This window comes from Pseudophryne corroboree, chromosome 4 (assembly GCF_028390025.1).
Source record: "Pseudophryne corroboree isolate aPseCor3 chromosome 4, aPseCor3.hap2, whole genome shotgun sequence".
Taxonomy (NCBI): Eukaryota; Metazoa; Chordata; class Amphibia; order Anura; family Myobatrachidae; genus Pseudophryne; species Pseudophryne corroboree.
The window spans coordinates 923494535-923517102 of record NC_086447.1 but is presented as its reverse complement, the minus strand read 5'-3'; the positions used below and the strand labels follow the sequence as shown (position 1 = coordinate 923517102).

At 46.9% G+C, this 22568-nt stretch overlaps 1 protein-coding gene and 1 long non-coding RNA gene across 4 annotated transcripts in view; one reads left to right on the top strand and one right to left on the bottom strand.

Annotated features, from left to right (window-relative positions):
• Positions 1-6041, top strand: part of LOC134910706 (uncharacterized) — a 54876-nt gene extending 48835 nt beyond the window's left edge. The window contains exon 3 of the long non-coding RNA XR_010176263.1: positions 5448-6041. This is a non-coding gene — a long non-coding RNA (uncharacterized LOC134910706). The remainder of the gene's footprint in view (positions 1-5447) is intronic.
• DISP1 (dispatched RND transporter family member 1) overlaps positions 1-22568 on the bottom strand; it is a 74829-nt gene that overhangs the window by 7722 nt on the left and 44539 nt on the right. For all 3 annotated transcript variants that reach the window (XM_063919031.1, XM_063919032.1, XM_063919033.1), the window contains 5 exons: positions 13484-13513; positions 9556-9679; positions 8460-8590; positions 7154-7251; positions 5875-5972 (listed from right to left, as the gene is read on the bottom strand). In XM_063919031.1, the coding sequence (XP_063775101.1) occupies positions 5875-5972; positions 7154-7251; positions 8460-8590; positions 9556-9679; positions 13484-13513 (481 nt within the window). The remainder of the gene's footprint in view (positions 1-5874; positions 5973-7153; positions 7252-8459; positions 8591-9555; positions 9680-13483; positions 13514-22568) is intronic.

The following is a 22568-nucleotide window of genomic DNA, read 5'->3' as shown; positions in this document are numbered from 1 at the left end:
CAATCGGGGGCTGTATATGTAGTACACCTTTGACAAAGGTTTGTACTTCAGGCACTGAAGCCAATTCTTTCTGGAAGAAAATCGATAAGGCCGAATTTTTGAACCTTAATAGACCCCAATTTGAGGCCCATAGACAATCCTGCCTGCAGGAAATGTAGGAATCGACCCAATTGAAATTCCTCCGTTGGGGCCTTCTTGGTCTCACACCACGCAACATATTTTCTCCAAATGCGGTGATAATGTTGTGCGGTCACTTCCTTCCTGGCTTTAATCAAGGTAGGAATAACTTCCTCTGGAATGCCCTTTTCTTTTAGAATCCGGCGTTCAACCGCCATGCCGTCAAACGCAGTCGCGGTAAGTCTTGGAACATACAAGGTCCCTGCTGAAGCAGATCCCTTCTTAACGGTAGAGGCCACGGCTCTTCCGTGAGCATCTCTTGAAGTTCCGGGTACCAAGTCCTTCTCGGCCAATCCGGAGCCACGAGTATTGTTCTTACTCCCCGTAGCCGTATAATTCTCAGTACCTGTGGTATGAGAGGCAGAGGAGGAAACACATACACGGACTGGTACACCCACGGTGTTACCAGAGCGTCCACAGCTATTGCCTGAGGGTCTCTTGACCTGGCGCAATATCTGTCCAGTTTCTTGTTGAGGCGGGACGCCATCATGTCCACCTTTGGTTTTTCCCAACGGTTCACAATCATGTGGAAGACTTCTGGATGAAGTCCCCACTCTCCCGGGTGGAGGTTGTGTCTGCTGAGGAAGTCTGCTTCCCAGTTGTCCACTCTCGGAATGAACACTGCTGACAGTGCTATGACATGATTTTCCGCCCAGCGAAGAATCCTTGCAGCTTCTGTCATTGCTCTTCTGCTTCTCGTGCCGCCCTGTCTATTTACGTGGGCGACTGCCGTGATGTTGTCCGACTGGATCAACACCGGCTGACCCTGAAGCAGCGGTTTTGCCAGGCTTAGAGCATTGTAAATCGCTCTTAGCTCCAGTATATTTATGTGAAGAGACGTCTCCAGGTTTGACCACACGCCCTGGAAGTTTCTTCCCTGTGTGACTGCTCCCCAGCCTCGTAGGCTGGCATCCGTAGTCACCAGGACCCAGTCCTGTATGCCGAATCTGCGGCCCTCTAACAGATGGGCACTCTGCAACCACCACAGAAGAGACACCCTTGTTCTTGGTGACAGTGTTATCCGCTGATGCATGTGCAGATGCGATCCGGACCATTTGTCCAGCAGATCCCACTGAAATATTCGTGCGTGGAATCTGCCGAATGGAATTGCTTCGTAAGAAGCCACCATCTTTCCCAGGACTCTTGTGCATTGATGTACTGACACATTTCCTGGTTTTAGGAGGTTCCTGACAAGTTCGGATAACTCCCTTGCTTTCTCCTCCGGGAGAAACACCTTTTTCTGAACAGTGTCCAGAATCATTCCCAGGAACAGCAGACGTGTCGTCGGGGTCAATTGAGATTTTGGAAGATTCAGAATCCACCCGTGTTGTTGAAGCACTACTTGAGTTAGTGCTACTCCGACTTCCAGCTGTTCTCTGGACCTTGCCCTTATCAGGAGATCGTCCAAGTAAGGGATAATTAATACGCCTTTTCTTCGTAGAAGAACCATCATTTCGGCCATTACCTTGGTAAAGACCCGAGGTGCCGTGGACAAACCAAACGGCAGCGTTTGAAACTGATAATGACAGTTTTGTATCACGAACCTGAGATACCCTTGGTGTGAAGGGTAAATTGGGACATGCAGATAAGCATCTTTTATGTCCAGGGACACCATGAAGTCCCCTTCTTCCAGATTCGCTATCACTGCTCTGAGTGACTCCATCTTGAACTTGAATTTCTGTATGTACAGGTTCAAGGATTTCAGATTTAGAATAGGTCTTACTGAACCGTCCGGCTTCGGTACCACAAATAGTGTGGAATAATACCCCTTTCCCTGTTGTAGGAGGGGTACCTTGACTATCACCTGCTGAGAATACAGCTTGTGAATGGCTTCCAATACCGTCGCCCTTTCTGAGGGAGACGTTGGTAAAGCAGACTTTAGGAACCGGCGAGGGGGAGACTTTTCGAATTCCAACTTGTAACCCTGAGATACTACCTGCAGGATCCAAGGGTCCACCTGTGAGCGCGCCCACTGTGTGCTGAAAATCTTTAGTCGACCCCCCACCGCCCCTGAGTCCGCTTGCACAGCCCCAGCGTCATGCTGAGGGCTTTGTAGAAGCCGGGGAGGGCTTCTGTTCGTGGGAAGTAGTTGCTTGCTGCACCCTCTTACCCCTTCCTTTGCCTCTGGGCAAATATGACTGTCCTTTTGCCCGCTTGTTCTTATAGGAACGAAAGGACTGCGGCTGAAAAGACGGTGTCTTTTTCTGTTGGGAGGTGACCTGAGGTAAAAAAGTGGATTTTCCGGCTGTTGCCGTGGCCACCAGATCCGATAGACCGACCCCAAATAATTCCTCTCCTTTATACGGCAATACTTCCATATGCCGTTTGGAATCCGCATCACCTGACCACTGTCGCGTCCATAAACTTCTTCTGGCAGATATGGACATCGCACTTACTCTCGATGCCAGAGTGCAAATATCCCTCTGAGCATCTCGCATATAAAGAAAAGCATCCTTTAATTGCTCTATAGTCAATAAAATACTGTCCCTATCCAGGGTATCAATATTTTCAGTCAGGGAATCCGACCACACCACCCCAGCACTGCACATCCAGGCTGAGGCTATTGCTGGTCGCAGTATAACACCAGTATGTGTGTATATACTCTTCAGGGTAGTTTCCAGCCTCCTATCAGCTGGATCCTTGAGGGCGGCCGTATCAGGAGACGGTAACGCCACTTGTTTTGATAAGCGTGTGAGCGCCTTATCCACCCTAGGGGGTGTTTCCCAGCGCGCCCTAACCTCTGGTGGGAAAGGGTATAATGCCAATAACTTCTTTGAAATTAGCAGTTTTCTATTGGGGTTAACCCACGCTTCATCACACACGTCATTCAATTCCTCTGATTCTGGAAAAGCTACAGGTAGTTTTTTCACACCCCACATAATACCCCCCTTTGAGGTACCTGCAGTATCAGAGATATGCAAAGCCTCCTTCATTGCCGTGATCATATAACGTGTGGCCCTATTGGAAAATACGTTTCTTTCTTCACCGTCGACACTAGATTCATCTGTGTCGGTACCTGTGTCGACTGACTGAGGTAAGGGACGTTTTACAGCCCCTGACGGTGCCTGAGACGCCTGGACAGGTACTAACTGGTTTTCCGGCCGTCTCATGTCGTCAACTGACTTTTGCAGCGTGCTAACATTATCACGTAATTCCATAATTAAAGCCATCCATTCCGGTGTCGACTCCCTAGGGGGTGACATCACCATTACCGGCAATTGCTCCGCCTCCACACCAACATCGTCCTCATACATGTCGACACACACGTACCGACACACAGCAGACACACAGGGAATGCTCTTATCGAAGACAGGACCCCACTAGCCCTTTGGGGAGACAGAGGGAGAGTTTGCCAGCACACACCAAAGCGCTATAAAAATGTATATAAACAACCCTAAAAGGTGTTGTTTCTGTTATATGCGCTTAATATATAAAAATATCGCCAAAATATGCCCCCCTTCTCTGTTTTACCCTGTTTCTGTAGTGCAGTGCAGGGGAGAGTCCTGGGAGCCTTCCTCACAGCGGAGCTGAGCAGGAAAATGGCGCTGTGTGCCGAGGAGAATAGGCCCCGCCCCCTAAAACGGCGGGCTCTTCTCCCGGAGTTTGCGATATATGGCAGGGGTTAAATACATCCATATAGCCTCAAGGGCTATATGTGATGTATTTTAGCCATAGAAAAAGGTATTATACATTGCTGCCCAGGGCGCCCCCCCCAGCGCCCTGCACCCTCAGTGACTGCTGGTGTGAAGTGTGCCGACAACAATGGCGCACAGCTGCAGTGCTGTGCGCTACCTTATGAAGACTGAAAGTCTTCTGCCGCCTGTTTCCGGACCTCTGGACCTCTGGGTCGGCGGCACGGCTCCGGGACCGGACTCCATGGCTGGGCCTGTGTTCGATCCCTCTGGAGCTAATGGTGTCCAGTAGCCTAAGAAGCAAATCCATCCTGCACGCAGGTGAGTTCACTTCTCTCCCCTAAGTCCCTCGTAGCAGTGAGCCTGTTGCCAGCAGGACTCACTGAAAATAAGAAACCTAAAAAACTTTTTCTAAGCAGCTCTTTATGAGAGCCACCTAGATTGCACCCTGCTCGGACGGGCACAAAAACCTAACTGGGGCTTGGAGGAGGGTGATAGGGGGAGGAGCCAGTACACACCATGTGATCCTAAAAGCTTACTTTTTGTGCCCTGTCTCCTGCGGAGCCGCTATTCCCCATGGTCCTGACGGAGTCCCCAGCATCCACTAGGACGTTAGAGAAATTGGGGTTCAAGGTATGGGACAGGTATATTGGGGTGCTTTATGAGTGAAACAGGTGTTTTTAGGCTTGCAGGTGGGAGTAATCGGTCTGTTTCCACTTTTTTTTTTAAAGTCCCCTAAAATGACCCACATATATACTTATACCCATTTTCATGTACCCCAAATTTAATGAGAGCATTTATTTTGCACAAAAAAAAACAAAACTTGCTTTCTATCATTTTTTTGCATTTTAAAAAAAATGCTTATAACATCCATTTCACACAGTTTAAGTCCTAAAAACTCTCTAATGTGATCTCTAATACACTTCTCTTCTGTTTTCCTATGTTAGTTTATCATTTTCTGGGGTACAGGCTGATTTCCCCATTTTCACCTACACTTTTCACTGCAACAATTTTCACATGAAACCCGTTTGGAATTGAATAGGTTGAAAAACGGGAGCGCGCATACCCGCGAAAAGCCGTTTTTCGCGGGTATGCGCGGGCAAAAAATTGCCGCGAATTTGTGGATAATTGAATACCCCACTTAGGGTATCACCTCCTCATTATCAAGGGAGGCTGAAACCTCACATTTCTAGCAAAGCCTCCTAATGAGATCAGTCTGAGAAGCTGCTGTGACCTCCGACCTTACCTGCTCGAATACATTTACCAATCCACTATACCAGGCCTGGCCAACCTGTGGCTCTCCAGCTGTTGGGAAACTACACCTCCCAGCATGCTCTGCCATAGTTTTAGCTTTTCCTGACAGCAAAGGTGTAGCAGGGCATGCTGGGACTTGTAGTTTCACAACAGCTGGAGAGGCCCAGGTTGGCCAGGCCTACACTATACATTTCTATAGAGCAAGTCTACAAGTCTGTCAGTCACACTGCCTCCTCAGTTAGAGAAACCCTCCATGCTAGCATGACAACCTGCCGCGGAGACGTGAGAGAGAGAGAGAGAGAGAGAGGGGACAGATACATTTAGTGTAATGAATTTATACGCTTTTCAAGCATTAAAATCAACTTTCTATCTTCTGATCTGTAGAATATCCGAGTGCACAGTGCTTATCCGTGCTCAGTAACCAGCGTCGCCCGGGGTGACAGTCCAGGAATGTGACACCCCGCTGTGAGCACGCAGAGTCTCCGCAATCTCATGGGATTCACCAAACTACAGGAGAAGTGGAAGATCCCTTTTGTCACACGTCTCCCTGCCCTGGAGACATCAGAGGGTTTACAAAGGAAGCTACAGATTACCTCCCCCCAATGTTACCTCTCAGCGTCATTCCTGTGCCCCAGCCAGCAAGTCGGAGACTGTCCAAACACACAGGCCTGGGAGAGCCAGTCCACAAAGTGCCTCAGGGAGAGGACAGACGGTGACCCGGGGCGTCGTCACCTTCACTCAGAATGCCACAACTTACTTTATATAAAGAATGTCAGGAATGCAGCTAATATTTGGGTGCATTTGTGCTTACCCTGGTATTGTCTATACTGCACATGGACTTAATGGCCGGCAAACTCCACAGACTCTCCCCATCCACCGCCGTGAAAACCACTCTGGAATAATGGTCGTCTGACGTAATAAAGGGGGAAAAATAAATAAATTCAAATGCAAGATTAAACAGGGATATACTGTATACAATTCAGCGCATTCTGATGGCAGCGTCCTCATTTTATAACCAGCAATAATTCTGAACATTTATTGTATATCCGTTATATTGTTACACAATAAGCGCAATGGAGTCGATAATAATTTAGCTTCGTTAGAACAGGAACATGCTGGGATGAATAACGCTCTATGGGGGTCATTCCGACCCGTTCGCTCGCTGCGCATGCAGGACGGCCATGGCAGGAAAGCGTTCGCCTCTGCCTGATTGACAGGCAGAGGCGATCGATGGGCGTGAGGTGGCGAAACGGCGGCGTTTGGCCGCCGTTTCATAGGCGCGGTCCGGCCAACGCAGGCGTGGCCGGACCGAACGGGGGCGGGCCGCAGCGGCTGCGTGACGTCACACGCAGCCGCTGCGGGACAGGGAGCGAGAAGTAGCTCCCGGCCAGCTCGCTAAAGCTGCGCTGGCCGGGAGTTACTCCTGAAGTGCAAAGGCATCGTTGCTGTGCGATGCCTTTGCACTTCTGCGAGGGGGGCCGGACTGACATGTGGGGCGGACTAGCCCCGTGCTGGGTGTCCCCCCCTTATGTCAGGGAAGAAGATCGTAGCTGTGCTAAATTTTGCACAGCTACGATCAACTCGGAATGACCCCCTATAGCAGAGGTTCCAAACACGGTTCTCAAGTCACCCCAACAGTCCAGGTTTTAAGGATATACATGCTTAAGCAGAGGTGACTTAATTAGTAACTCAGTCAGTTTGATTATACTATCGGTGCACAAGCAGGGATATCCCTAAAACCTGGACTGTTGGGCGTGCCTGGGGAACCACTGCTCTATAGAGAGAAAAATATGTTTTTTTGGGAAGAAAATAAAAAGTCGGAAGATTATGATGATTTTTATACATTGCATATAACCGTACATACCACTGTGCGCACTGTATACAAATAACACAAGCCTTTCTTCTTGCACGGCTTCCGACTGCAATAACGTTTATAATCTACACTGGGTTTGGTCCGGCTCATCCCGGCCCTTTTTACTGAGCAAATATTATGGTCTCATAAAGGCCGCAGTAATTGGCAACTCACATCCTAAATCACTAAAACCCGTTACATTCCGGAACATAGAGAAATAAGCCAGCGGGTGACGTACTTGGCACTGCGCAGAAGTAGCTGTCTTTGTGGAAGTCCCAGTCAGCCTGTCTCTTCTCCCGGTCATAGTGATCCTCCGACCATCGGTCAACCTGATGGCTGAGATGAGAACACAATGCCATCATTAGTATTACAGGGGTGCACGGGTGACACCGGGCTTAGGAGGAACAAGTTACCGATTGTTATGGGCCTGTTGGCAGTAAGCAGACATGCACAATAGAGGGAATTACCAGACGCTCCATAGGACGTTGGAACTGTAAATCGTCCCATCGCGTGGAGGCGTTTGTGGTTTGTATGTAGGTTTAGTTTCCTATTTTGTGAGGAAACTTGTATAAAATCTCCCTTGTCTGAAAGGCAGAACCCTGCTGTTTCTTACTACAGCCTGCGTATCAGGGCTCCGCAGGAACCTAATGGCACAAGAATAGCAGACGGGCTCCCGGGGCAAGGCGGCGGAAATTATAAAATATTCACATATTTATGACTGTCTCCTGCCTGAGTGATGTCCCTATACCATTGCGCAACACTGCGTATCTGGTTATCTCTGTCTGGCCTCCAAACAATACTTCATCATATTAAGTATATATTTTGTTGGGCTGCAATCGTTTTGACAAGGAACTGAGGCATGAGGCGCAAAGTGCCTCGTGCCACATTAATGTCATTAACTCCGAGAATTGAGGAGCCACTCTCCTAGGAAACATAAGGAGGGAGATGTATCAAAGTTTGGAGAGAGATTAAGAAGAGAGCGATAAATTACCACACAATCTGCTCCCGTCATGTTACGGACTGTGCCACAAAATAACAGTTATTAGTTTATTGGTTGGTACTTTGGGGGACATTTACTAAGCGGTGATAAAAGTGGAGATGTGAGCCAGTGGAGATGTTGCCCATGGCAACCCATCAGCATTGACGTAACATTTATAATTTGCATACTATAAAAAGTATACAGAGCAGCTGATTGGTGGCCATGGACAACTTCTCCACTGGATCACTTCTCCACTTTTATCACTGCTTAGTAAATGTGTCCCTTTATCTGTCTCCAATGCAAGCTTTGATAAATCTCCCCACTTGGTTTACAAAACAAAATGGCCACCATCAATGTGTTTAGGTGAAAAAAAAATAATAATTTATTACTGAGTTGACTTTAGTGGACTATTATAATACAGCTTCGACTACCGTGGTATTATCGATTTTCAGTTTATTTATAGAACTATACATAATACCAGACATTTAAAAAAAAAATAAGAAAAGAAAACGACGACATTCCAGGAAAACGTTGCGACATATAGTAGAAAATAAAACGACGTAACTACTTTTTTGCTTGCTCATCTGCATATTTAAACGGATAGTTAGCCAGCGTTGCCTTATATCCGGTATTCTCCACCATGTTGTTCCAGGTCACCAGCCGCTGGCCAATGGCGGTTCCCCTAGGCTCAAACCCCTGCAAGTGAGAATGAAGTAAAGTCAGTGATTCCCCCCAGTGCCGCAACAAAGGAACCACAGCATCAACGTGAGAGAGCGAGGTCAGGTCACATAGGTCAGGGGTTACCGCCTCCTAACAGGTGGGTGACAACTGCAGCCCTCCAGGGCTGGGGATGAATCGCTCAGTGTGTGTCATGCCTGGGGTTACAACTGCCACTCGCCCATCAGCTCACGCGGCTAATAACCGTGCCGGGCGCTTACTGATCAAATGGGATTGACATCTAACGCACAAGTTACTGTCGCATATCTAACAAACCTTACAAAATAAGATCCTTATAAATTTTGCTGATCGAGGACATCACGTACGTCAGAAATATAAAAGGCCGGCCCTATTCATTTTACGATATAAGTCTTTAAAAGTAAATTGAAAAACAAAGATCTGAATCAAATCGAGCTTTCTTAAAGAGTGTTCACATTTATTTTTTGGGGTTAGCAAGAGTAGAAAACGGACTGTACCTGGACAAACGCAGAGACTATGTATAAAGATTTGGCAGTCAGCCTACAAAGGGCCCCCCGACGCAGTATACAGGTGACCGGTACATGTTTACCATTTACACGCTAGGCGCAAATGACAGAAAAATAATACAAGATAAATAATAATAACTCTTAGACAAAAGGGCCCTACACAGTTAACGATCCGCCGCAGAGCTGCCCGACGGCGGATACGGATACGGCTTCACCCCCTCCCAGTAACCATAGAAGTGCAGGGAAATATGGACGAGATCGTCCATATTGGCCTGCATGCACAGCCGACGGGGCACCAGCGATGAACGAGCGCGGGGCCGCACATCGTTCATCGCTGGTGCCTCCACACTGAAAGATACGAACGGTATCTTGTTCATTAATGAACGAGATCGTTCATATTTTTCAGTCAGATCGACCAGTGTGTAGGGCCTAATAAACAATATACAAAAACATACTTACCAGAAGAGGATCTGAGAAGTCCGGGAGGTCGGGCACCAAGATGCCAATGAGGGCACAGACTACTATCAGAACCGTACACATGCCCAGCACCACCACGGGCCAATCAGCTATTAAGGCGGCATAGCTAGAAGGGAGACAGAGAGGAGGAATGAGAAGCTGGAAAATCCGATACCATCGTCAGTAAACACGCTGGGGATAAACATGGCACCAAAAACCCACAGTATGTTCATTCTTATGTCACCTTATATGCCGCCATGTTTTACACCTGTATTATTACTACTTATTTATAAAGTGCCAGCATAGTCAGTTGTATTTTACAATTAGTAACAAAAAGGTAGTAAAATGAGACTGGGTAAAAGCAGAAGACAGAGGTAAGAGGGCCCTGCTCGCAGGCTTACAGTCTATAGGGAAATGGGTATTTATACATGAATGGAAGTACTAAATATAGGTCCAGCCATATTGCAGAGGCTCATGGTGAGCCGTATTACAGCAATGCTAGCCTGAGGTCAGCGGGATGGGTGAGTGTAGAAAGAGAACACATGTAAGTTTTGTGTGAACTGTGTAGAGGGGATGTAATTGGGAAGAATATCTTATGGAGGTAACGCGGGTGGTTATGGGATTTGAGAAGCTGCCTGAAGAGGTAAGTTCTCAGGGAACGCTTGAAGGTATGGAGACTAGAGGAAAGTCTTATTGTGTGTGGGAGGGCATTCCACAGAGCGGGCTCCGCCCAAATTCAGTCCTGTAACTGGGAATAGCAGCAGGAAAAATATTTTATACTGGCATGACAAGTATAAATGGGCTCACCATAGCATCACATTAAAATATACGGAATCTGGCAATGCAACATCGTAGAAGTGAGAAAATAGAATATTGAAAAACTAGAAATAAAGTGTTTTCTAGCTTGGGACTGAATTAATTTTCCAAATGCTGCAGTGACCTTTAGCACAGGTATGTGTCCTAAACGTAGCCAGTCCTGCTAACGCATTATGATGGAGGCTCTGGCTTGTGCAATAACTTGGCAGCAGCCTTTCACCAGTGGAATCGTCCAGCGGATTCTCCCCACAGTACACGGATCTGTAATACGCCTGAGAACGCAGCAGGTGCCAGATGTGGACAAATAAAGGACAGAGCGGCCAAAGCGCGGACAATCTGGTAAGCAGCTCACAGCACAAATGTCAATTATGCAAAGAAAGTTCGCCACAATATAGTTTTGTTTTGGATCAACCAATTATCTCCATAACGGTGGTCCCACCTCTTGGTGAGCTTTGAATGAACCCACCTATCACATCTGCTGTGCTGTCCAATCAGCGGTGAGCGCTGTACTAATTTCTAGTTAACCAGGGGCTTGAGGCCTGGCGTACTCATGAAGACAAGCTGTGGTACCCTGTGATCTGGGGGGTGGGCGGTATTACCCCCCGCCATAGCCCACCACAGCGTATTATATGTGTCTGGCTCAACCATATCTAGCAGAGAAATATAGGTACAATAGGGGTTTCCGTGGTTACCAGACATTTGGTGTGCAGTGTCTGCCAAAGGAAAAAAAAAAACCTGTCTATCCCATACAAATCTGCCTGGATAATCTAGTTCATGGAAGGCTGAAGGTTATCAGCCGGTCGCCATTACTACTGCTTTCCTTACATTGGCACAATCTTGTGTTTTTACCTGCCAGGCAAGTAAAACACAACCTACGTTGGCCATTGGCCCCCTCTGTACAATCTGATCACCCAGCATTCGTCACGGATGTGGCTATTATGGTGAGTGAGCCCTAACCGCACTACCGGTCTTATTTAACAACATAGGGGGTCACTCAGAGTTGATCGCTCGCTAGCTATTTTATGCAGCACTGCGATCAGATAGTCGCCGCCTATAGGGGAGTGTATTTTTTGCTTTGCAAGTGTGCGATCGCATGTGCAGCCGAGCGGTACAAAAAGATTTGTGCAGTTTCTGAGTAGGTCTGAACGTACTCAGCCGCTGCGATCACTTCAGCCTGTCCGGTCCCGGAATTGACGTCAGACACCCGCCCTGCAAACGCTTGGACACGCCTGCGTTTTCCCAACCATTCTCTGAAAACGGTTATTTAACACCCACAAACGCCTTCTTCCTGTCAATCTCCTTGCGATCGGCTGTGCGAATGGATTCTTCGTTAAATCCATTGCCCAGCACCGATCCGCTATGTACCCGTACGACGCGCCTGCGCATTGCGGTGCATACGCAGTTTTGCCGAGTTTTGACCTGATCGCAGCGCTGCAAGAAATGGCTAGCGTGCGATCAGGTCTGAATGACCCCCCATAGTGCAATGCGTGCAGAGGTGCTGTAACCATAGCAACCAGGGTCTATATTTTAGTGCGATTTGAAAAGGGAGACAAAACAAACATACATTTGGTTGCTATGGGTTACAACACACAAGTACACGTAGCACCATGGTACTAAATGAGCCCTACAGGGAGGTTAGTGAATACCATTGAGTGTACTGCTGGTGATTTAGGCTTGGAGGAGCCTGCGTGGAGCTGCACCTCTGCAAACACCCACAAACTCTTCCATCTACAGCAGCCGCTCCACACAAGACTCTTTTGTTTGATGTGGGCTGCAAACTTCCCCATCCGAACCCACACACACCGAGCTGCATGTACAGGCGCCTACTTCAGTCTCTTCTCACTTCAAACAGAACCATTTCCATCAGGAAATCACATTAGCTTGCTGCTATAAATACGAATACTGTGCGCTTTCCACAAACATACCGCAGCACAGCTCGAGCCTTCATTAGCCAAGTACAAAGCAAACAGAAGCAGTGTAAGGAAGGCATGCTGGGACTTGTAGTTTTCCGAAGCTTTCCTTTGGAATCTAAATTCAATAAGGTAATTATAGGATGCTGTTCCCGGCACGTGCTGGTACAGTGGCCACACAAGGAGCGACACTGCGGCTCCATGACCTGTCTCCGGCTCGGAAAGCGAGCTGTTATGGAGACGCTACGTAAGGTATATATTTGTATGGTGGAGCTACTGCACCAATGGCCCCTAAGTGTAATACTGCTATTTCCAGCTCTTCCACAGGAATCGGCTCTTTCAGCAGAACACGGGATGTGCGATACAAAACGCACGGAAATCTAAGGCCTGACCCGTAGTGGCCATGACACCTCAGCTCATCGAGCATCTTGGAGACACTACGTCAGGGCTGTGGAACCTTTGGCCCTCCAGCTGTTGTTGAACTACACATACCAGCATGCCTTGCTACACTTTTGCTATTTGGCCATGCTAAAACGGTTGCAGGGCATGCTGGGATGCGTAGTTTAACAACAGCTGGAGGGACGCAGGTTGCCCACCCCTGCGCTAAATCCTTGCTGGCGATGGGGTTTCAGACAGGTAAAAGGGAAAAAAAATTAGTGACAGAGTCAGGAGTCGGCCCAGGGAACTATGGGAAATGCTGGAATAACATAACAAGTCATTGGTGCATGGACACAGCCTGCAGGCAGTACAGATTCCCACATAAAGCGCTCAGCCGTATCCCCTGGTAACGCACACCCCTGTGTGATACAATCAGCGGGCAGTAACAGGCCCGGCTGCTCACGTTAGTCACAGACCGCTGGCAGGAAAAGCATAGCGTTATGTAAATGTTACAGCAATCATCCCAGTTCATTTAGAATGTGTGTAATCCCTTTCAGAGGCCAGTACACAGCCATGGGGGGTGAATGCAGTATCATGTGACTTGCAGGCAGCAGAGTTCCAGATAATGTTTTAAAGGGGCAATTAATTCAAAGGCAAAACACGGTCGCCCTTTTAAAAAAAAACATTTGTCAGACTCACTGGGAACTCCCTGCTGCCTGTAAGTTGTAGGCTTAAAACGTCACGGCATGGATATAAAGTGACAAGTAAAAGACCAGTACACAAATATTATACCACGGATCGGTCACATAATAACGTAGCGGACTTACCTCTTGGGTAACTGGAATGGTTTTGTAGCTCTGTGAAGAAAAACAAATATACACATTATATACAGAAAATTACTGTAACGCTGATTAGCAATTACACGGGACCATTAACGGGATCCGGTCTAAAGGTCGACAGTGTCTAGGTCGACAATGTTTAGGTCGACCACTATAGGTCGACATGGATGGAAGGTCGACAGGGTTTCTAGGTCGACAGGTCTAAAGGTCGACATGAGTTTTTCACATTTTTTTTTCTTTTTTTGAATTTTTTCATACTTAACAATCCACGTGGACTACGATTGGAACGGTAAAGTGTGCCGAGCGAAGCGGTAGCGGAGCGAAGGCACCATGCCCGAAGCATGGCGAGCGAAGCGAGTCATGCGAGGGGACGCGGTGCACTAATTTGGGATCCCGGTCACTCTACGAAGAAAACGACACCAAAAAAAACAAAAAAACCTCATGTCGACCTTTAGACCTGTCGACCTAGCACATGTCGACCTAGAAACCCCGTCGACCTTCCATCCATGTTGACCTAGTGACTGTCGACCTATAGTGGTCGACCTAAACATTGTCGACCTAGACACTGTCGATTTGATGAACCACACCCACCATTAACACAGCACAATACAGCCCAACATATGAAACTTGAAACTTGTAACTTTCTGGGGGGGGGGGGGTAAATTCACTGTATGGCACTTTTAAAATTGCTGCAACCCCAGCGGTTTCCGCTGTTGGCTCCAAAGGGGCAACAATATTAAATCCAAACCCAGGTGCATTTTGCATTCAGTATTTCCCCTATAAATACAGCGTCTGAAACCGCCAATGACTCAGTGGCTTAGAAAGTCGACGTATCGTAAATTTACCCCAGGGGTGCAACATGTGGTCTTAAAAGGGTCATATGTTCATGGACAATGAGAGTGAGCAAAACCGCACAAAACAGACGCCATCCTAACAAGTTCTGGGAAATCCGCCCATATGTGCCCCTATGGCACCAGCCACCCATAATCCTCAGCTGCCCTCGCTGTCACAGACCTGTATTCCTGACAGAACAAATGGACGGTCACAGCCTTCACAAGGTAATTACATGACCCCAGAGCTGGAACTTCCAACTCCAACCAACATATGGGAAACACATCAGTAGACGGAGCCAACACAGGGCCCATCACCCATCACGTGCCACATGGCTAATCTACGCGGGCACCACATCACAAAGCAACGCCGGTCTCTCATTACACAGGTAATAAAACAGACAGCACATATGAGAACCATAACGCTACAGACAGGGCCCTGCAGAGACTAAAAAATTCCTTTGAAGATTTTCGGGAATGTGCCGGCAGATGGCAAACAGCTTGAGGTGCAGTCGAAGGATCCACTTTCTCCTAATCATTAAACTTTCCCAATTTAAACGCTTTTGGTTTGAGATCCCAAAAGGCAACTTTCCCGCAGCTTATTAATAAAACGCCGCACAGCAGACAATAAATGGTCAACTATAGGCCATGTCGGTGTACAAAGTGGCATAAATACTCAGACAAGACTCTGCGCGACTACGCTTTCTGATATTTAAACGCATGCGGACCCCATTTTATTGCCTGCTGTACAATTTATCAAATGTCGTAAGTAAAGAAGAGTATATGGAAAAAAAATAGACAGAACGCAACACAGCCTAACTGCGGCACCAAAATTGGTCTGGATGCCCAGCAGGATTCTGGTCAGAATGTCGACACCAGAACGTCAACATGTTCCGATTGTCATTTGAAATACCCTCTGATACAGCCAATCTTTGTCCAAGAAATGATCCTGCGTTGTAGGAATATAATTGTTAGGAGTTTCGGCAAATTCACAGCTTTTTATCTCTTCAAAACGCAGTCCTGTGACAAAAAATTATGGCTATCGCCATACACTGCGCAACCACAAAAAACAGCAACTGCCTCCTCTCTGACATCACCAAGATACGGGCAGGTGACCGGACCAGCTACACTGGTGCTTACATCCTGCGGGCACAAGGAGGGCGGGTGCAGATAATGGATTGTAAGCTCTCACGAGCAGGGCCCTCTTCCCTCTTGTGCTTTTCCTTCCTTCACTTATATCATGCGGTACATACGCATGCGCAGTTTAAACCGGATTGCCCGCTGTACGAAAATGCAGCCTAGCGACCAGGTCTGAATTAGGCCCTACATCCAGCCATACACTGAGCGATAACCAGATGAGCCGAATTATTATCGATTAGTGAATGGACACGATAAATAACGGTCCACAGCCCGAAAAGTGGTCTGGAGAGTTTACTTTGATGATCAAGCTTGTGTGATCCCCCTGATCGCCGTTCAGCCATTTCCACGCAGTGAATGGATATCGCCGCCATACATCTTTAAGTGATCCACCGGGTCGTTTGCGCTCATCTTGCGAGATGTGGCCAGTCCTGTGATCGCCTGTCCTAATCTGTAATAGAGCCTAAGACCAAAAGTCATGGGCCTAAAATGTCCTCCCCCACCCACCCCGCCCAAAAAAAGGTAAAAAAAAAACAAACACCTATTGTAAAGTGTTTTATCTAGAAATTCCCACTGGCCGACTCTTTAGGAGCGGACGATTCCTCTCACTGTAATGTGCTTTTAGGATTGTAACCTGTACTTCTCATTAAGTGAAACAAGCCCGGACACTTATATGAGGGGGGTCAAAGGTCACACCTGCCGTCGTTAAATATTTTTGCTTCAAAAAGCGTGCATAACAATGTGTGTACACACCAAAGACATTCCAGCCGGGAAACCAATACCCTGCAGCTGTTATGAGGATGTCTTTATTATGCTGGTCAATGAGGAATATTATCCCCTGAAACCATCTCCAGAAATTATTTTGCTATGCTATTAAGCTGAGAAATGCATAGCGATGTGCGTCTCCTCCCTCCGCACAATGGGCAATCTGGACGGCAGCGTATATTTAACATACAAGTACGGGCACCCGGCAATTTCCTGTCAGGGCTGTATAATTTTGGCATTAGCACCTTTGTGCACCCAGGCTCAGGAGTGATCTGCTGCAGACACACCAGAGACTGGACGGAGAGGAGTTCCCACCCGTACAATGGCTGTGATGTCCAGGGAGGAGAGGGCTGTACCAGTTACTGGACAGGCAGAAACGTATTTCCTCGCTCCAGGAGACCGAGCGCAGTAACATATATACCATGTGACATCTACGCTATGTGACATCACAAAGCGCAGTTGTAACCCAGTAAGGACTCCGGCGTCATAACTGAAACGAGGAGAATAGCGGCCATGTTTTCATATTTGTCCGATTCTCATAACGTCCTCAAGGGAGCGGCCTATGTGAATGGTCGCACAGGCCTAGCCCTGTGCAGAGCGTTACTGAACCCCATACCTGCACTGCGGGACCCCCTTACCTCAGATAACAAGCACCCCCCTTATATTAAGTATTCACCACCCATTTGCCTCTCAGGAGGTTTCCCACAGCACAAACCAGACACAAGGGCATCTACTGATGAACATGACAGCACTTGTGTGCCATATTTAGTCGTACAGATCATGAGCTACTGTAGGAGCCTAAACGCATGTTTGAGAGGCCGCATTTTAGCGATTGCCTGTAAATTAGACACCTTTTATAAAAGCTGCTATAATCAAAATGCATGGGGTCTGACCAATCTTGCCTATGGGAACACGTCCAAACAAAAATGTGCATCTTTTTGTGCCATTATCCTTTTGCAAATCCCACCACCACACACTATGTATTGCACTTTTATATGGATCTCCACTGCAGCTTGTGATCCGACAGTTTCAAAATAAAAGCTCCCTCATGTGCAGCTATTAACTTATTTACACATATTGCGACTTTTATAAACGCACTGTGTGGATTGGTGGATGCACATACAGGGGTGGACCCAGTGATGTCACAGCAGCTTAAATAACTGCAGATCCAGTTTATGGATTTCCATTAGCTCCCATGGGGTGCCGATGTGAGGGAGTGGAGGGTGGGAGTGGGAACTCAGCTGTCTAATGGAGCAGGTAGGTATGTTTTTTTTGTTAAAGCACAGCTGCAGTGAAAACAAAGATTAACACTAAACAATGTATGTCATCTATATAGCTATACATTTCAAATTGGGCATTTAAGTAACTGAACAAGCTCTTATTTGTTTGTTTTTTCCCCATCCCAACTTAAAATGAGCTCCTTAGTGATCATCTGAATCCTGATGAAGTCTCAATCTGTCTCTGTAGACAGGACGGAGACTGTCCTCTGCTAGTTAAAATATATACATAAAAATATATCTTTTTTTTGCCAATCAACTAACAATTTACAAGCAACTGTAGAAGAGGAGGAAGTAATGTTATGATTTAATACAACATAGCTGCTAAGCTAGCATTACATCACACGCAGCTACAGTGCCAAGTCCCCGGCACCTCATGTGAAAAGGTTTCATTGCGACATCTCACACATTTTTTTTGTTTTTTTTACGAGCTGTGAACAGACCACATAAAGCCAGGTTTTAGCATCTCGCATGACATGACCCAGTCCCAGAAACCGGGGGCTTCGGAAAACCTCCACCTGTCAGGGCCACTTATTAAACTGGTGGGAACGAGGTTTGGGCCCAGTCTGAAATTCCTAGCGGTCGCTGCACCCTGTAAAGTGTTCGACAGTATCCGGAATCTTTATGTTATAGCGCTGTCCATGTTTATGGAGAATGAGCTTTAAATCATGAAATCATTATGTAGCACACACAACTGCAAACTGTGACAAGTACAAAGTCATCCCCCTGCATTCACTGTGACCACTGCCATAAATATTCCTGTACCCCATTCACAAAACCACCCTTTTTGTGGACTGGGGCCACAGGACACTAATCGCCTTGTTACGCCCTCCGTACTTCCCAATTTGATTAGGAGAGGGACAAAAAGAGCACCCTCTGGCAAATCAGATAATTGGAATTACAGCAGCACAAAGTATTTCAGGAAACAACTGCGGGTGCCTGACGGGAGGCCAAGTGGGAAAGGGCAGTATCATGGATTGTGGCGTACGAGAGGCTCAAGCCAGAAGCGTCGTCGACGCGTAGTGGCAGGAAACATGGGCATATATTACGCCAGAGTCGTATTGTCAAAATACAGCGCTACTTTGGTATCAAACACGGGAAGGATTTCAACAGTTCATTGTACTAAACAGCAAAAAAAAGAATCTACAAACAGTACAGATGTGTTCTCATACATCTTTGAGAATAAGACGCATAATTTGAACGAGGAAGACGTTCGCCGCAGCCAAGTCGCCCGGTACCCGGCGCACCAAAAGGGACTATTTGCTGCAATTTCAGCCACAGTGCACGAGAAAACATCTGTACGTCAAGAAACCTGGATTGTACCCCAGCAAATCGCAATCCATCCGTGGATATTCCACAGATCCTCCGCACAAAGGATTTATTTCCCAGCCCCAGAACATCTTCCTTTTTTTTCCCGAGAAGCTCAATAAAAGTGAACAAACAGGGAGAAAACGATTCAAAGGAATTCATTTTCTACTCGCAGATAGAAAAAAAAACAAAAAAACAAAACAAAAATCATTTCAGGGCCTGCCAACAACCCCGCAACGCCCAGGAACCTTCCTGCCCTCCTGCCCTCTGGCATCGCAGAGATCAAGTCAGATCAGAGAAACAGAAGTTTGACTTTTTAAATTAAATTCCAATGCTGAGCAGCGCGGCCCGAGGCCATCATAATCTTTTGTTTACAGGTTCAATGGTCACAGCAAGAGCAGAGAGGAGGAGGAGATTACGCAGCACTGGATCATTGCTGGTCTTATTTCCTTCTCTTCTATGGCTGCAACGTCCTCGTTTGTTTATAGGTTTTGTTTTACCTACAGTATTAATAATGACAAAGACGTTCCACGCAATGGGGTACGTTTTGTTCCCACCTCAGCGACTGCGCGGCCTCTGAAGCTGGATTACCCATAGCAATAGTTGTCACAGTGGGGGAGGTGTATCAAACCTTCTAATGAGTGGGGAAGTGGACAAGCGGAGACATTACCAGGCCGCTACTGCCTATTGCAAGACGGACAAAATAAGCGTTTGGTGTTTATAGCAGGACAGACCCTTTTGTACCCGCCAAGCAAGGGGTCTGTCCAGCCCTATACAATATCCGCCCAATATCACAGCTTGTGGCCAAAAAGCAAAATTAATCAATAAAAACCGCAGAAAACGCCCACATCAGTAGGAGTGGCGACATCTTCTGAGCGCACAGTGGACGCCATGATGCTGGTGCTTATATGGCGTCAGGATAAATTCAGTTATAATCGAAGAAATAAAATGAATAGAAAGACAACTTGGATAATACAGAACTTGATAATTATGTAATAATACACACACTTAAATCTTGGCCTGTAAAGAGAAAGTACCAACCAATCAGTTCCATGTTACAGGCTGGGTCTGAAAAATAACAGGAGCCGATTGGTTGGTATTTTATCCGTCTCCAAGCTTTGATACTCCTCCCCCTTATTTTTGACGCAGATTTGTCCGTGTCATACTTTGCACTTTACCCACTGCGACACAATATCCCCCCTCCCCTCCTATTACCTTACGGGTCCTGCGACTTTAAAAACCAAGAACAAAACACCCTCTTGCCTAAAGGGTGGAATAGGGCGGGTAACGGAGCCAAACACGGGCGCCGATCAGGAGAACGAAACTGTGGTTACCCTGCCAGACTTCAGAGAGACAGAAGATGGAAGTTGGACGCTAATATGGGGAATATATATTTGGAATGAATACATTTGTGTGTCCAGAGCGGAATTTCACACTGACGTAAGGAGGCAATGTACTTACTACGGATGTAAATGGATAGTGTGTGCTATGGAAAGGTTGCAGCCAGCAGAACTTTACACGGCGAGAGAATTCGCTTTTTGGCTTCATCTGAAAATCTCCAATTTAAGTGAGTGCATAATATGTATTGTGCCAAAGTCCCCTGCAATGCGGCAAGTGAGCATCCAGACAAGGGCACGGTGACAACACACCAAGAATGACTAAACGGCGCTACATGCCAGCCTTCTACACTGCAACACTCCACACAGTCACTGCACTCTGACTAATGGACGGAGAATGAGCAGAACAATAACCCATTTATAATAAATGAAAGTATTTTGCTTTTAATACAGTAAATACTATGGGGCTTATTCAATACTCTGCAAGGTGCAGACACGGGCGAAATTCCAGTGTTTTTTTATTTTAAAGCGGCAATAATTCAACATTGAAAAAGAAGAAGAGGGAAGGGAAAGGATAGGGAAAAGAAAGAAAAGGGAGAAGGAAGGATGGGAAAGGAAATGAAAAAAGGAGGGAAGGGAAAGGAGGAAAGGAAGGGAAAGGGGATGGAAAAGGAAACCGAAAAAGGAGGGAAGGGAAAGGATAGGGAAAGGAGGAAAGGAAGGGAAAGGGGATGGAAAAGGAAACTGAAAAAGGAGGGAAGGGAAAGGATAGGGAAAGGAGGAAAGGAAGGGAAAGGGGATGGAAAAGGAAACCGAAAAAGGAGGGAAGGGAAAGGAGGGAAGGGAAAGGATAGGGAAAGGAGGAAAGGAAGGGAAAGGGGATGGAAAAGGAAACAGAAAAAGGAGGGAAGGGAAAGGAGGAAAGGAAGGGAAAGGGGATGGAAAAGGAAACAGAAAAAGGAGGGAAGGGAAAGGATAGGGAAAGGAGGGAAGGGGGATGGAAAAGGAAACAGAAAAAGGAGGGAAGGGAAAGGATAGGGAAAGGAGGAAAGGAAGGGAAAGGGGATGGAAAAGGAAACAGAAAAAGGAGGGAAGGGAAAGGAGGGAAGGGGGATGGAAAAGGAAACCGAAAAAGGAGGGAAGGGAAGGGAAAGGAAAGGGAAGAGAGGGAAAGGAGAGGGAAGGTAGAGGAAAGGAAGGTAAAAGGGAAGGGAGAGCTTGGAAAGGAGGAGGGAAGGGAAATAAACAGGGGTGGGAAGGGAAAGGAAAGAAGGGAAGGAAATGGAATAGAAAGGAATGGGAGGGAGGGAATGGAAGGTAGATGCATCATGGAATGGCTCCATGTATCAGACTGGACACCAGATTTGGCTCTGTATTAGACATTTCATATACAGTGCCTTGCTAAAGTATTCACCCCCCCCCCCCCTTGGCTTTTAACCTATTTTGTTACATTTCAACCTGTAATTTAATTTTTTTTTTAAATCTGAATAGTATGTGATGGATCTGCACAAAATAGTCTAAGTTGGTGAAGTGAAATGAGAAAAATTTATATAAAAAATAATTTTTATAAATAAAAATCTGAAAATTGGCATGTGCATATGTATTCACCCCCTTTGCTATGAAGCCCCTCAAAAGTTCTGGTACAACCAATTACCTTCAGAAGTCAATTAGTAAAATGAAGTCCACCTGTGTGCAAGTGTCACATGATCTGTCAGTATAAACACACCTTTTCTGAAAGGCCCCAGAGGCTGCAACACCACTAAGCAAGAGGCATCACACCATGAAGACTAAGGAGCCCTCCAAACAAGTCAGGGACAAAGTTGATGAGAAGTACAAGTCAGGGTTGGGCTATAAAAAAAAATATCCAAATCTTTGATGATCCCCCGGAGCTCCCTCAAATCCATCATCTTCAAATGGAAAGAACATGGTACCACAACAAACCTGCCAAGAGAGGGCCGGCCACCGAAACTCACAGACCGGGCAAGGAGGGCATTAATCAGAGTGGCAGCACAGAGACCAAAGGTAACCCTGAAGGAGCTGCAGAGTTCCGCAGCACAGACTGGTGTATCTGCGCAGGTGACCACAATAAGCCGTTCACTCCATAGAGCTGGGCTTTATGGAAGAGTGGCCAGAAAAAAAACATTACTTAAGGGCCATATACACGGGAGAGATGTGTGCTGAGCGAACCGCTCAGTACACATCTCTCCCACCGCTCAGCACAGCATGATGTGTGCTGAGCGATGCAGGGGAGGACGGGGAGCCGCTCATTTCACCCAGCAGGTGAAATGAGCGACGTGCTAGATTGGCCTGCATGCAGGCTCAATCTAGCACCGGCGATAGCGATGTGCGGGGCCGCGCATCGCTATCGCTGTGGGGGGTACACACAAGTGATCTGTGCTTAAAATCTAAGCAATCTAGT